This window comes from Morchella importuna (genome assembly GCF_003444635.1).
Source record: "Morchella importuna strain M04M26 chromosome Unknown Morimp01GS029, whole genome shotgun sequence".
NCBI classification, from domain to species: Eukaryota; Fungi; Ascomycota; class Pezizomycetes; order Pezizales; family Morchellaceae; genus Morchella; species Morchella importuna.
This window is the reverse complement of record NW_025763426.1, coordinates 569200-581435: the sequence shown is the minus strand read 5'-3', so window position 1 is coordinate 581435 and position 12236 is coordinate 569200. Positions and strand designations below refer to the sequence as shown.

At 48.2% G+C, this 12236-nt stretch overlaps 6 protein-coding genes across 6 annotated transcripts; 4 read left to right on the top strand and 2 right to left on the bottom strand.

The window, feature by feature from the left end:
* Window positions 1-84: 84 nt before the first annotated feature.
* Window positions 85-651, top strand: LAJ45_08448 (uncharacterized protein; the record flags this gene model as incomplete). The annotated part of the gene is made up of 1 exon (XM_046117998.1): window positions 85-651. One exon carries the CDS (start codon window positions 85-87, stop codon window positions 649-651), a length of 567 nt encoding a protein of 188 aa, XP_045968924.1.
* Window positions 652-2751: 2100 nt separating this feature from the next.
* LAJ45_08447 (uncharacterized protein) lies at window positions 2752-3186 on the top strand (the record flags this gene model as incomplete). Its single annotated transcript, XM_046117997.1, has 1 exon — window positions 2752-3186. One exon carries the CDS (start codon window positions 2752-2754, stop codon window positions 3184-3186), a length of 435 nt encoding a protein of 144 aa, XP_045968923.1.
* Window positions 3187-3803: 617 nt separating this feature from the next.
* On the bottom strand, window positions 3804-4466 carry LAJ45_08446 (uncharacterized protein; the record flags this gene model as incomplete). The annotated part of the gene is made up of 1 exon (XM_046117996.1): window positions 3804-4466. One exon carries the CDS (start codon window positions 4464-4466, stop codon window positions 3804-3806), a length of 663 nt encoding a protein of 220 aa, XP_045968922.1.
* Window positions 4467-5736: 1270 nt separating this feature from the next.
* LAJ45_08445 (uncharacterized protein) lies at window positions 5737-6543 on the top strand (the record flags this gene model as incomplete). Its single annotated transcript, XM_046117995.1, has 1 exon — window positions 5737-6543. One exon carries the CDS (start codon window positions 5737-5739, stop codon window positions 6541-6543), a length of 807 nt encoding a protein of 268 aa, XP_045968921.1.
* A 3069-nt stretch (window positions 6544-9612) lies between these two features.
* On the bottom strand, window positions 9613-10003 carry LAJ45_08444 (uncharacterized protein; the record flags this gene model as incomplete). Its single annotated transcript, XM_046117994.1, has 4 exons — window positions 9613-9679; window positions 9735-9777; window positions 9836-9917; window positions 9968-10003. 4 exons carry the CDS (start codon window positions 10001-10003, stop codon window positions 9613-9615), a joined length of 228 nt encoding a protein of 75 aa, XP_045968920.1.
* A 55-nt stretch (window positions 10004-10058) lies between these two features.
* LAJ45_08443 (uncharacterized protein) lies at window positions 10059-10807 on the top strand (the record flags this gene model as incomplete). Its single annotated transcript, XM_046117993.1, has 3 exons — window positions 10059-10246; window positions 10314-10411; window positions 10485-10807. 3 exons carry the CDS (start codon window positions 10059-10061, stop codon window positions 10805-10807), a joined length of 609 nt encoding a protein of 202 aa, XP_045968919.1.
* Between the last annotated feature and the right edge of the window lie 1429 nt (window positions 10808-12236).

Below are 12236 nucleotides of genomic sequence, written 5' to 3'. Positions count from 1 at the left end.
AGTCTTTTTTTATTTTTTATTCCTTTCAGCTTACTCCACTTATACCAACTACATCCACACTCGTTTTAATACCCAAAACCAAACATGTACACCCGCAACTACCTCGCCCTCCTCCTCGCGGCCCTCGCCGTCAGCGTGCACGCCGCCGTACCCCCCGCTGCGGGCGCCGCAACCGGCGCCCTCGCCAGCGCAGCCGGCACCGCCGACGCCGCCCTCGGCGCCACCGACGAGCTCGCTACCGCGGGCACCGACGCCGCTGCCGCTGTCACCGACGCTACCACTGGAGCTGCTGGGGTCGCCGACGCCGTCGGTACTGCTGCTGGCGCTGTGGGCGCCGCGGCGGGTGGCTTTACAGCACCCGATCCGTCAATGCCACCGCAGGGGATGCAGCAGCAGCAGGGGATGGGCGGCAGAAAGCAGAGGGGCAGTGGGGGGAAGAACACGAGGGTCAAGAGTGGCCGGAAGGGGGCGAACAAGAAGAAGGGCGGGAGTAAGGGGCAGAGGAAGCAGAGTGCCGGGGTGAAGAAGGGGGGTAAGAAGGCGCAGAGGAAGCAGAGTGCGGGGGCCAAGAAGGGGGGTAAGAAGGGGAAGGCTGTGCCAGTGACGAGGAACTCGAAGGTTAAGTATGGCGGTGGAAAGAGGAGGAACTAGAGGGGCTGCGCTGGCTGTTGGTGGCTGGAGGAGTTCTGCTGGATCATGTATCATGTATAGATATGAAAGGTCTTTCTTTTTTCTTGTGACGAGTTTCTCTTTGGGGCTGTTTTTTTTCTTTCCTTTCCTTTCTCTTTGGTTCTGGAGTATAGTCTGCTAGGGTGGTTTGGTACTTATATATTGGGATTTTTCTTTTATAGACCTGGCAACAGTCTGGAATTGAAGTGTGCTGATGATAATGAAACTGCGGTGCAAGTGTGAAGGCTGGTGGTGACCACGATAGTGAAGAAAAAGGATTGTCTTATGTAGGAGACAGTTGATGAATCCGAAGCATTTCTTGACGTAAAACAGTGAGCGTAAGGTCTTAGCAACAGGCTTGGCCAACACGAAACAGGTCTAGCTATTTTCGCTCTTGGCGAGTCCTAGCGTGTTTAGAAACACTCAAAAGTTTAGTCAGCCATAGCTACGAGTGATCACTTCTGAAGCAACACCTCTCTCTCTCGACCCTATCATCCACAGCTCAACCTCATATCCTTCCATCCCACAATTACACCACACATTCACCATACCCCCCGCCATCTATATGACCATCATCACAGCAGCGGCCAGAACTCGAACCCTGGTTCGCACCTCATGTTGGGAGCAAAGTACTTGCTGTGGCTCCTTGGTTTGAGGCCTTTTTTTTTTTTTAAAGGCATTGCTCGGTCCCGATTTGGAGTTACTACAGCAAGAGACTTACTCTATGTAGTGTAGATCATCGTCATGTCGAGCTTGTTCTCGAGCCTTATGGACGACTGAATACTTCCTTGAGATTTTGGGGGAGATAGATATGGGATGTTGATATACCTGCTGGCCATGGCTGTGGGATAGTTTTGGATATATATTGTGAGGATTATACACCTGAGACGCTGTATAAACCTATTGTTCTAATCCATATTTGGGATCTCTGTAGTTTTGCTAGGTATGTGTCGGTGCTTGAAGAACCAACGCATGACTCAGAATATATATACGAAATAGATGGGGATACCAAACAAGCTAGGGAAAACCGGAGATGTCCATGGAAGTTTGATAGTGAAGGAAAAAAAGAAAGAAAAACGGTCGCTTCATGATCCAGCCACACGATCCAGCCACACATACAGATGTAAGTTCCCTTTATCACAGGTCCGGTCCGGGCGTACCGCGTTATGTATGTTACGGAACCGGCCGTTGCTAATAAGTGATGGTGATAGTTTATGACCGCCGAATTGATTCCAATGCCAAGAATTGGCATGCACAGTACCGGGTGTTGAGGGCGAATACGTGTATTTGTCATTACTTTTTTTGCTACCTCAGGAATGTACCTCTATCCAAAAAAGAAAAAGCATACAAGCGATTGGTTTCGACTAATAAATTTATAAGCACCCTATTAATCCCCTACGTAAAAGGGACCGCTTAGGGGATAATAATTACATGATATATAGGTTCGGCCGGATGAGCTCGGATGTTCCATTTTTACTCTCTGAGACAGCCTGAAAATAGTCTCTACCGCCCCCCCCCCCCATTCTCTCGCCGTTCTCTATAAACCTTGGCGGGCCCATTTTTTTTGGAGTTTCGGCCATAGCCCCCTGCTATACTTTTCGTCCGGCGGTGTCTCGCATGAGTAATGTGGTACCAACATCGATTTATAATGCTTTTTGATATAGATTCTTTATGAATATATCGAATTCTGGATCAACTGCATTACTGTGTTTCTCTCTCCGCAGCGCAGTATACTGTAGAATATATCGGCCTACAAGACCCGATTGACCGGTTTTACCTGAGTTCTAGTTACGCCACGACCTCAGGTACTATCCTGACCGATATGGTCATTCTATGCTTCTGAGATGCTGGAGATGTCAGCAAGAATAGACAATGCGATGATTATAAGTTAACCCAGATTCCACCACTAACTTAATCTCCAGATCTTCTTCTCATCATACTTACATTCATTCACACATCCTACAGCTGCGCTGAGGATACCACACTCTTTTAAAAAAAAATAGGTTCCCTTTTCACGACTTTTCACACACTTATTTACCACTCCCACTATCCCCACTACCTCCAGGTCCACCAACCACCACAATGCACATCTCCACTCCCGCCCTCCTCATACCCCTCATCCTCGCCGCCCTCGCGGCCACCACTCCCGTCCCCGCCAACTCCGACCCGACCCCTGCCACCACCTCCACCACCACCTTCACCCCAACCCCCCACCTCCTCCCACGCGCCCCCGCAAGAGCCAAAAAAGTGTCACCACCGCCCCCACCCCCCCCACCCCGCCGCATTAACGCAGCGCCACGAACGCAATGGGGCGGAGCCCCACGAACGCAATGGGCCGGAAACTCACCACCATCGTTTCAGGTACGGCCGGGTATAGGTCTCTCGGGTGGTCAATGGACAGTGCCTAAACCACCACGGGTGGTCGGAGGCCCACGGGGAGTACCTCCCTCACGAGGCGCCGGAGGTGGAGGTGGACGTCCACGCCCGGCGCAGAGGCCGAAGCCGAGGAGGGGTTGATGGGAAGGTGGGGTGTGATGGCTCCATCCAGCTGCATCGATCTCGGCGAAGCGGGCTGGGGGATTATATACCGAGGGATGTTGGGTTATTAGACCGAGAAGAAAGGAGAGTGGGAGTGATAGATAGAGACGGAATGGGTTGTGTTGATGGAATGCGTTTGGGTATGCATGGGAATACGTTTTAGCGAGGGAGATGGTTAGATATAGTGAATTTAGATGATCAGAATTAGAATCTCGGTTTTTGGTTTTATATTGGATCTCTAGTATCTAGCGGAATATGTGAATTCGATTGATTGGTGAATACTTTTAGGTGATTACATTTCACTCATAGAAAGGCAGTACACTTGGGGATTTCAATACCAGAGGTATGGCTTCGGAAATCATAGATCGGGCGTGAGGCTTCATATCATAATCACTCGGTAACGCGCAACTGGAAGTAATTTGTGTTATAATCTCTATAAATGATCTATTCCACTCATAATCTAATCTAATAACCATCGCTCTAGCCACTGAAACACAAATACCATCGCCATAAACCTTTTAAACTCAAATCCAGGCCCAAAAGCTGGTCGGATATGATCAGACCTAATTGTTAGCACCAACTAGACACAACAAAACTCACTCTGCTCTCCCCGCCTTTTTCTCCTCCCTCCTCTTCCTTGCCTCCGTAATCAGTCCGATAGGCTCCGAGATACTCCCCTTCAACTCCGCCCTCCGCTTTTCCCTCTTCTCCTCTTCCTTGGTTTTCTTTTTCTCCAGCTTCCCGTACTTCTCAAAATCGCCCAATATCTCCGTCTCCAGATTAAATGCAACCCTCTTCGCCGGGCCCTTCCCCTTCCCATTCCCAGTTCGCGCAATCCAGCCCCCGTGCTCGGGGTCGTAGCGGCTATTACCTGGGCGCTCAACGGGCGTTACGTATGGCGGAGAAAGCGGGAGTGGTGGGGTAGAGCACTGTCTGGTTGTCATGGGTGTGTGTGTTCGGAGGTATTCTTCAGTGGCTTTGATGGCTACTGCGACTGGGTTAATTGGAGGATTCACATCTGTGAGTGGAGCTTTAAACGCTCCAGAAACACTATCGGCGTTGGCTTGCCAGATATCGGGGTGTTTTGAGCGGAGGTAGGCGCTGTAAGGGAAGCGGTCGGGGTGGGTATAGCTGTCTGGCACGAGCTGGTGGGGTGGGAACATTGGTGTGAGAGCTGGTGGAGGGGATCGGGATTTTGGATTTTTGTCGTTGACGGGAGGGTTTAGGGGGCCTGGAGGGTGGTTAGTGTTTGATGCCATTACTGTTTTGTTTTTTTGTTTCTGGGGAATGTTAGATTCTTGATTATAAATGATTTAGGACTTGGGTATCTGAGGAATAAGTGAGTAGTGGTGGAAGTTTTTAGGGGTGATTTCTGTTGCGTTTATATATGATGTTTGTAGGGAAGATTCAACTTGGAGTTTGAGATTCAAGTGGATGCTGAGGTCCTGGAGAAAATTCATGTCCATGTTGAAATCGTAGCATGAAATCTTGTGAAAGGTTTTGCGCCATGTATAGAGATAATAGCCACGTGTGTAGTTTGATATGGCGGGCCTTAGCAAGCGGGCCTGTGGCGGTGATGTGGCTAGCGGTTCGATATTCTTTAGCCTTCCACTTCCGCATGCTTCCACACTTCGAAGACGAACGCATCTACCCGTGATAGAAATTTGAGTTGCGTGTATGTTATTCCAGTAGGAAGAAAAGAGATGCATGCTGGTTTTTTCTTTTTTTTTTTTGAGAACCTTCTTGCGTAAGGGAAGGCAGAATACAATCCAGCCCTAAAGCCAATAAATTCTCGGCGTTACTAAAGATTAGAAACATCTTTCACACTCGTGATGCTCCCTTATTCCCAGATTTCGCGGCCCTGAGTTAAAAGCCATTGCTGGTGTTGCTCTCGCCGAGCGAGTGATATATTATGATCAATACCCCCCGGTCATCAAGGTATTTTTGGCCGTGGTGATAAAAAAGAATCCCCCGCTTTAATAATGCACCCACACCCCCGCAGCAAAGAAAGAAAGAAAAAGAAAAAGAAAAAGAGCCACTGCTGATAGAGTGGGTGCTGGAGCAGGTGATAGGGACCACTTGGTTGCAGATAAGGGGGATAAAAAGGATCTAATCTAATACTCTCTTGGCACCAACTTTACCAACCTTTGAGCGGTCCATGTTTTTCGACAAGGACAGCCGGTAACTTTGATCATGAAAGGAAGGCTTCATCCCATCATCAACCACACTACCAATGGCCCTTCGAAACTGCTGGCTTTTTTCATAGGTATCGTAAAGCCATGACGTCGAAACATTTATTTCAAGTGGCCTCATATGAATATCAAATATGGGCACATCCTCAAACAACCAGGAAATTTCGAATGTTGACCGTACAAACTTGAATACATCCCGTCTTGACTAAATCGTGGAGACGGTGGTTTCCTTATAAGAAGCGCATTTCATCTACCAACACCATTTCCATCTGTCAGCATCATCCCCAGCAATTACAGTTTCAGAGAACAACCTACAGTTATTATCTCACTCAACACAATGAATTCATATGAGCACTACATTGACGGAGGCCTCCAATATACCCAACGGGCCACAGAAAATCGTCGTATTCTCGAAGATAACCCCGACTTTGTAGAGGCAGTCCATAATGGCCAACACACGTTCTACAATATCAGAACTGGTGGGTTCTTTGCAGATCCAACTGTCGAACACAATGAGGGCCACAGAAGCCTCGCATTTGCCTCTGGCTCCTATAGCTCCCTTGGAAGTGCCGAGACCCAACCGTTTCCATCGACCCATCATCGCGGAGTAAGCTCCATTCCAGAGTACTCTCCCAGCGGGTCAGATCCATCGACAGAATCCTGGGGCGCTTCACATGCCTCCCGCGAGTACCGTAACAAGCCATTAAACACCCCCAATAGAGCTTGGAAGCGTACCCCTTCGCCGCTACGCCAGGGGATAAATGCCGAAATAATGCCAGCGGACCTTGCAGCCGAGATTTTGGAGTGTGTGGATCTTTATGAGCCAGCCACGCTTATGGCAGTTGGGTTGACATTAGAACACATTGAAGAGGCAAGACGTGTCCACTACGGCCTTCGGAGAGAGCTGGATGCTGAAGACCAGGAGCGCGCGGAGGAGTTGTATGAGCAGGTTGCAGAATCTGCCCAGATCCTCACCTCTCCATATACAGGTTCAGTGAGCAACCTCTCCTACTACAAGAGTGAGCCGGAGCATGGAATGATCAGACGTTATAGTAGTTTCAGACGCCCGATGGAGAGGGTTTCTCGCTTTTGTTCTAGGATGTTGAATAAGTCTAAGGTAAGCGATAACAGTTATTCTGAGTGAATAGATGATACCTGTTGTGATGGCCGTGGGGGGTGAAGCGAGATGCGAGATGTGTTCGTGCCGGATTGGATTCAGGTAAGAGATTAGATATAGAGGCTCGGAGAGAAAATATTTTTAAATGTTAGAGAAAAACCAAAAAAAATAATCAAACTATAGGCTATAGGCGATGATGATAATGGCAAAAGGATTCGAAAACATACACAGTTTAATTGGAAATACCCGCAATAATAGGCCAGCAAATTCCTCCACAACACACCGTGAGTGGTAAATATCTAATTATGTTAGATTGTTTCTAGATCTAGATTTATTCAGGATGATAATCAGCCGTCGCTGACCAGATATAATCCCCGACAGTATAGACATGATATCGATTCAAAATCCACAATTTACACGCTCGTTATATCACAGCGCTCACATTTTATTTATTAATCTCATCACATCACCGCCGTCTTCGGTTATACCCTTAGGAATCAAAATTGTTTCGGTATGATATCTCACGAGTAGAGGAGCTTTATGTCAGAGCGGTGGTGGTATACAGAGAAGAGGGTGTTTCAGCAGTCCGTAATTATGGAGATGATTAGAGTTTGTGTGCAACGTGCGGTATGCGGTACACGTGGGATATGGATGCGCTCCTTCAGGTTTTATTGCTACGTCGCCTTAGTATCCATCGATCTCTTCGCGCCCTCTAAACATCTCCATACGTTCTACTCCAGAGAAGATAAGAAGTATCTACACAGCACCTTGTTCATCATTTCTTATGGCTGCTGCTTGCAGTTTCCGCACCCTCCACCTTTGGTCAACTGACGATGGCTTGATACCGGTGCCTCTTTGAGGGTGAGTCATACGACGGCTTCGTTTCTTCTCTTAGCAAACATCAATTCCGATCTCAACTTTATAGCCTTGCACCTGTCTAGAGGTATTTGGGCAAGAATCCCGTGCCCTTTCTCGGTTAGAACTTTCATACTCGGTTTGGAAGTTCATGATTGCACCCTTTTGGGCAGCGCAGCGTGTAAGTAATGTTCTCATGGCCATCCCACCTTATACCTGAGTTCCGTATTCAGCCCCTGTGGGACTCACACTAACGTTCTTCAGTAGTGGTAATCCATCCTCATATAGCCTCTCACCTGCTGTATGCATACATATATGTACATCTAAGGCAACTCCGTAAAAACTCGAGAAATTTGCTAGGGATTATCTCTTGAGGGATTGGTTGGATGATATTGATCTACATTAGATGCTTCTCATAGAGGTAGTTTTGATCGCACGGAGCTAGCGAATTCTTCGAGTTTTTTGTGGTACATCACTAAAGGTCACTTGATGAAAGAAAATATCTTTCTCAAAGCTTTCGTCTGATAAACGATCGGCAGGCTACAGTCAGAAGCTACCTTGCTCGAACCCGAGTGATAGCCTATGGTTCGCTGATCACATACATATCTTCGCTTAATATCACAACTACCGTATTTTCAATTCCGAAAACTAAAAGAATATCACGGCTCGTTCGTTTGGGCTGAAAGGGTCCATGTGGTCCATGTAGTTAGCGCACCAACAATTTCCACCGGTGTCTGTGTTGGTGATTTGTGCAGAGTTTTTAAGGCGTCTCCGAGGCATGAATATTGCAGTCCAGAGCACAGCAGAACGTTGTGTCACGCATTCTTTTGACCGGGGGTGTTCATCGCCTTCACAGTGGCCAACAGCTCATCTAAGCGGCCAGAAACCGATAGATACTTTTTAATATACGGTAAGCCACAATATAAAATCAGACTTCACGAGAGATAGGATAAATGAATCGACAACAGTGGCACTACTCCGAATTTCAAGTAAAAGCCCAAAACGGAATCAGTGGCGTGTCGCTACTAACTTCAATCGATGCTTGGCAAGTAGTAGGGATTAGAGGCTAGCTTTTAATGGCGAGGAATAGTAGCATCAAGCGACGAGCTCCCTCACTAGGACTTATTTGCTGTGTGCTGACTGCAAGCGATAAACGCGAAGACAATCGCTATATAAATCCGTTCTGACAAACGTATTTTGTATAGGTTCTCCACTGGCGGGTTTCGAAAAATTGATGCTCCCAGAAGAAAAACCTCTGAGTTCTTACGCTTTCTATCTCAACCAGTCTCATGAATAACTAATCTACTCACATTGGCCAACCTAGCCACTCCGCCGGTATCTTTCTGTCGCACTCGGTTGTCCCCGCGTGCCTGCGTAAGGAGTGCAACTCTTGTAACGGTACATAGCTGAAATACTGCTATTCACCGCGCCGGGTAAAGAGTAGCGAGAATAGCACAGCATGATAGATTATTAAGGTTGTGCAATGTCAAGTACCTCAGCGCTTGGATAGTCCGACTTGGGATTGCACAACATCAAGTCATGCTTGATAAATTATGTCTCGGAAACCTCCGTACAACGCTTAACGTTAATAATTCCCCGCTAGTACCAATAGATTTAATCCTTAGTGGTCCACTTTCTATTGTCAAAAGTCAAGCATTCAGGTGACGGGAGTGTTCCTCTGTTTCGCAACAGTATGGCGCGAGAAGGCCTAGAGAGCGGGTGTCAACTTCAGAGGAATTTCGTTTGTATGGGAATCTGAGAAAATGCCAGGGTTAGTCTAGGCGCTAGTACCATTATGGCCAATTTCTATAAGTTTGATTGGCCGATTCTTTAAAAAAACCCCGAAGTTTACACACCTACCCCCCATAGCTTCTCGAGCCATACATACTTCCTGTCCCCATAGCTTCTCGAGCCATACATACTTCCTGTGTTATTCGGGAGGGCCCCTACTGCGGCACCTCAAGTGAGGAGGATGGTAGCATGAGCCGAGTCGGCTTAATTTATGATTGCTCGAAGGTTTCAATACCTAAAAATATTTTGATTCACGTTTTAAATTGAATCTTCGTTTTTCCTTCGTATACGAGAGATTAAAGCATGATTAAGGGCACCTGATGGGCAAGAAATGTTGGCCACGGCATAGGCAGGTTTGTTTGCTAATCCTCCCTCCCTTGATATTTCGAGACGTGGAACACACTCTCGAGAGCATTGACCTTGGGGAAATTCCTTCAAAAGAGCAACGTATTACTGTGCCATATCCATACCTGAGTACTCGGCATTTTCACATTTGTGTGTTTGAGATCGTGTGGGCCTGTTATTAGATTAAGCATAAGTATAAGCATTCAATTGATATTTAGGATGATTACCTAGAAAACACCCGAACCGGCATCATGGGGCCGGCACATATTCCTCATGAACAGGAAAATATTTGTACAGCAGAGTCTACATAGATCTGCCGATCGCAAACGAGCATGCAAGCGGAACACTATCACCATTTTTCCCGTATTCATGAGAAACTCCTCTATCGTGCCTATAGGATTAGATTGAGCCTGTACCTAGTTAGCAATATATTCCTCGATTCATATCAAATATACCTCACATATTTACTATAAATTCCCCTCGAATCCCACTCCATATTCTCTCATCATCCTACCCAAGCACTTCCAATCTTCACGAGCAAGTTAACAACTATGAAGCTAACATTGGCCATCTTCGCTATTCTCTCTGCCATTGCGGCCGTCGCTGCTGTCGACATCCGTGGCTATAGTCAGCATGGCTGCTGGGGCTACTACTTTGTCTGCCACAACATCCCATCGAACGCCTGTTGCAATTTCCCCCTCAAAGCACGCTCCATGCGTTGGACTCTTCCCACTGGAACGTATGTGATATTATGCCCCCTCTCCTACATCTGCAGTTACTATTACTGATACTTTTCAAATACATAGCCGTGGAATTGGTCAGGTTCGTAAACACTGCAGTTGGAACTACCCCATCGTATATGGCCCCCGCTACAGCTCCTGCGTCAACTACAACGGCCTCCTCGGTAAGCTTTCTCTCTCTCTCCCACTCTCTTCTCTTCCCTTCTTACACCCACTAACCCATACCCCTTACAACAGGCGTCCGTTCCGGCCGCTGGCAACAGGGTATCTGCAAATGGACCTTCCGCCGCAGTGTCCTCCTCGAGCGCCAAGACGAGGTCTGCCAAATCTCCGAGGGCTGTATCGACCCCGATGTCTTTGTGTACACGACCGAGACCGGCGCAAACAGGACGGTTACTGTCGATCCGGGTACTGCTGAGACTGTGGCTAAGATGGCGGAGGCGGGCGATATGAAGGGGATGGCGAATCTTACGGACTTTAAGGGAGAGTTGGATACTACCCCCAGCGTGGACCTTTATGACTTTGAGGAGCCGAAGGAGGGTGATGTGGAGAATGAATAAGCGTGTGTAGTTTAGTGTGGTGTGTTGTGGTGTGTTGTGGTGCGGTGTCGGTGGTGGTGCCGGTGGTTGTGGGGAGAGTATGTATGTAGTTTGAGATAAAAATATGTTGGCGAGAATGTTTGATGGTGCCTTCGGGGGTGTTGCGAAATATCTAGTTCTGCGTGATGTAGCTTTCTTCATTTTTCCACGGCCTTGAGATCTTTATTTGGCGTAGAGATGAGGTCTGAGTTGGTTAACTACCTATGTCAATACCACATCCACATATATGCTCCGGTTGGTTGAAGGTGCAGATCCCTAACCCTGCATAGCACTCACCTGTATTCCCAACCCTCGCGTTCGTTTGCCACGCTTCAACGGGATACTTGGAATTATTTAGAAGCTAAGGTTTAGTTTCCCAAGTCGATGTAAAAAGGGGTCCATCATACCATTGAAGAAAGTACGAATTGGTGCTGGGGAAAAACGAACAAAATCATTAACCGTGGAAGCCACGTAAAGCAAGCCCAAGTGCAGCAACTCACATTCGTAAGGTTAACCACCAACAAGAAACGAGTGATCCCACTCGCATCCCCCGCAAGGTGTCCCAAAACGCCAATCCTTGGCACACAACACTCTGCTTAAGCCCTAAACCGTGAAACAAAATGCCAAGCCCCAAATGTCGGCCGAAATCTTCTAGCTCTTTCTTTATAAGGACTTGTTTCTTCCCACTTCTCTGAAAAAAAATCATAGACCTCCGCTATTCCCCTCTCGGGGCCCTCCCTTGCACAGAGCAAGGGAGGGTTTGAAAACTGTGGTGGGCTGGGTTGCGGTGGGGTGGTGGTCTGCTGGTGGGTGGGGGGGGAGCTCTGCTGGGCTGGGTGGTGGGGGGGGGGAGGTTCTGCTGCTCGGCTGGGTGGTTGGGGGGGGGGGGGGGGAGATTCTGCTGGCGGGGTGGCTGGTGTGTGTGGGGGGGGGGGGGCGCGGGGTTCTGCTGGCTGGGTGGTGGGGGGTGCTGGGCTTGGCTGCTGTGCTGTGCTGGCCTTCGGGCTAGCTAGGCTAAGCAGCCAGCTAGGTTGGGTTGCTGGCCTCCTGCTGGTGGTGTGGTTGGGGGGTCTGTTCCCTTCTCTTCCCGTAAAGGGAAGAGGGGGAACATTCCTTCCAATTTTTTTTAAAATTTTTTTTTTATTTTCGGCATTGGGGCCTCCCCTCCTTCGTTTGAAGGAGGGGGGGCCTTTTTTGCGTTAAGTCGTTTTTTGCCCTCTCCCCATTTAGGGAGAGGGCTTTTTTGCGTTAGGTCTCCTTGCCCTCTCCTTTTCACAAGAAGAGGAGGGGGCTTTTTTGCGTTAGGATACTTTGCCCCCTCCCCCTTCACAATGTGAAGGGGAGGGGGCTTTTTTGCGTTGGTTCGTTTTGTGCCTCTTGGGCTCTGGGTGATACCGAGGGCTCAAGAGGA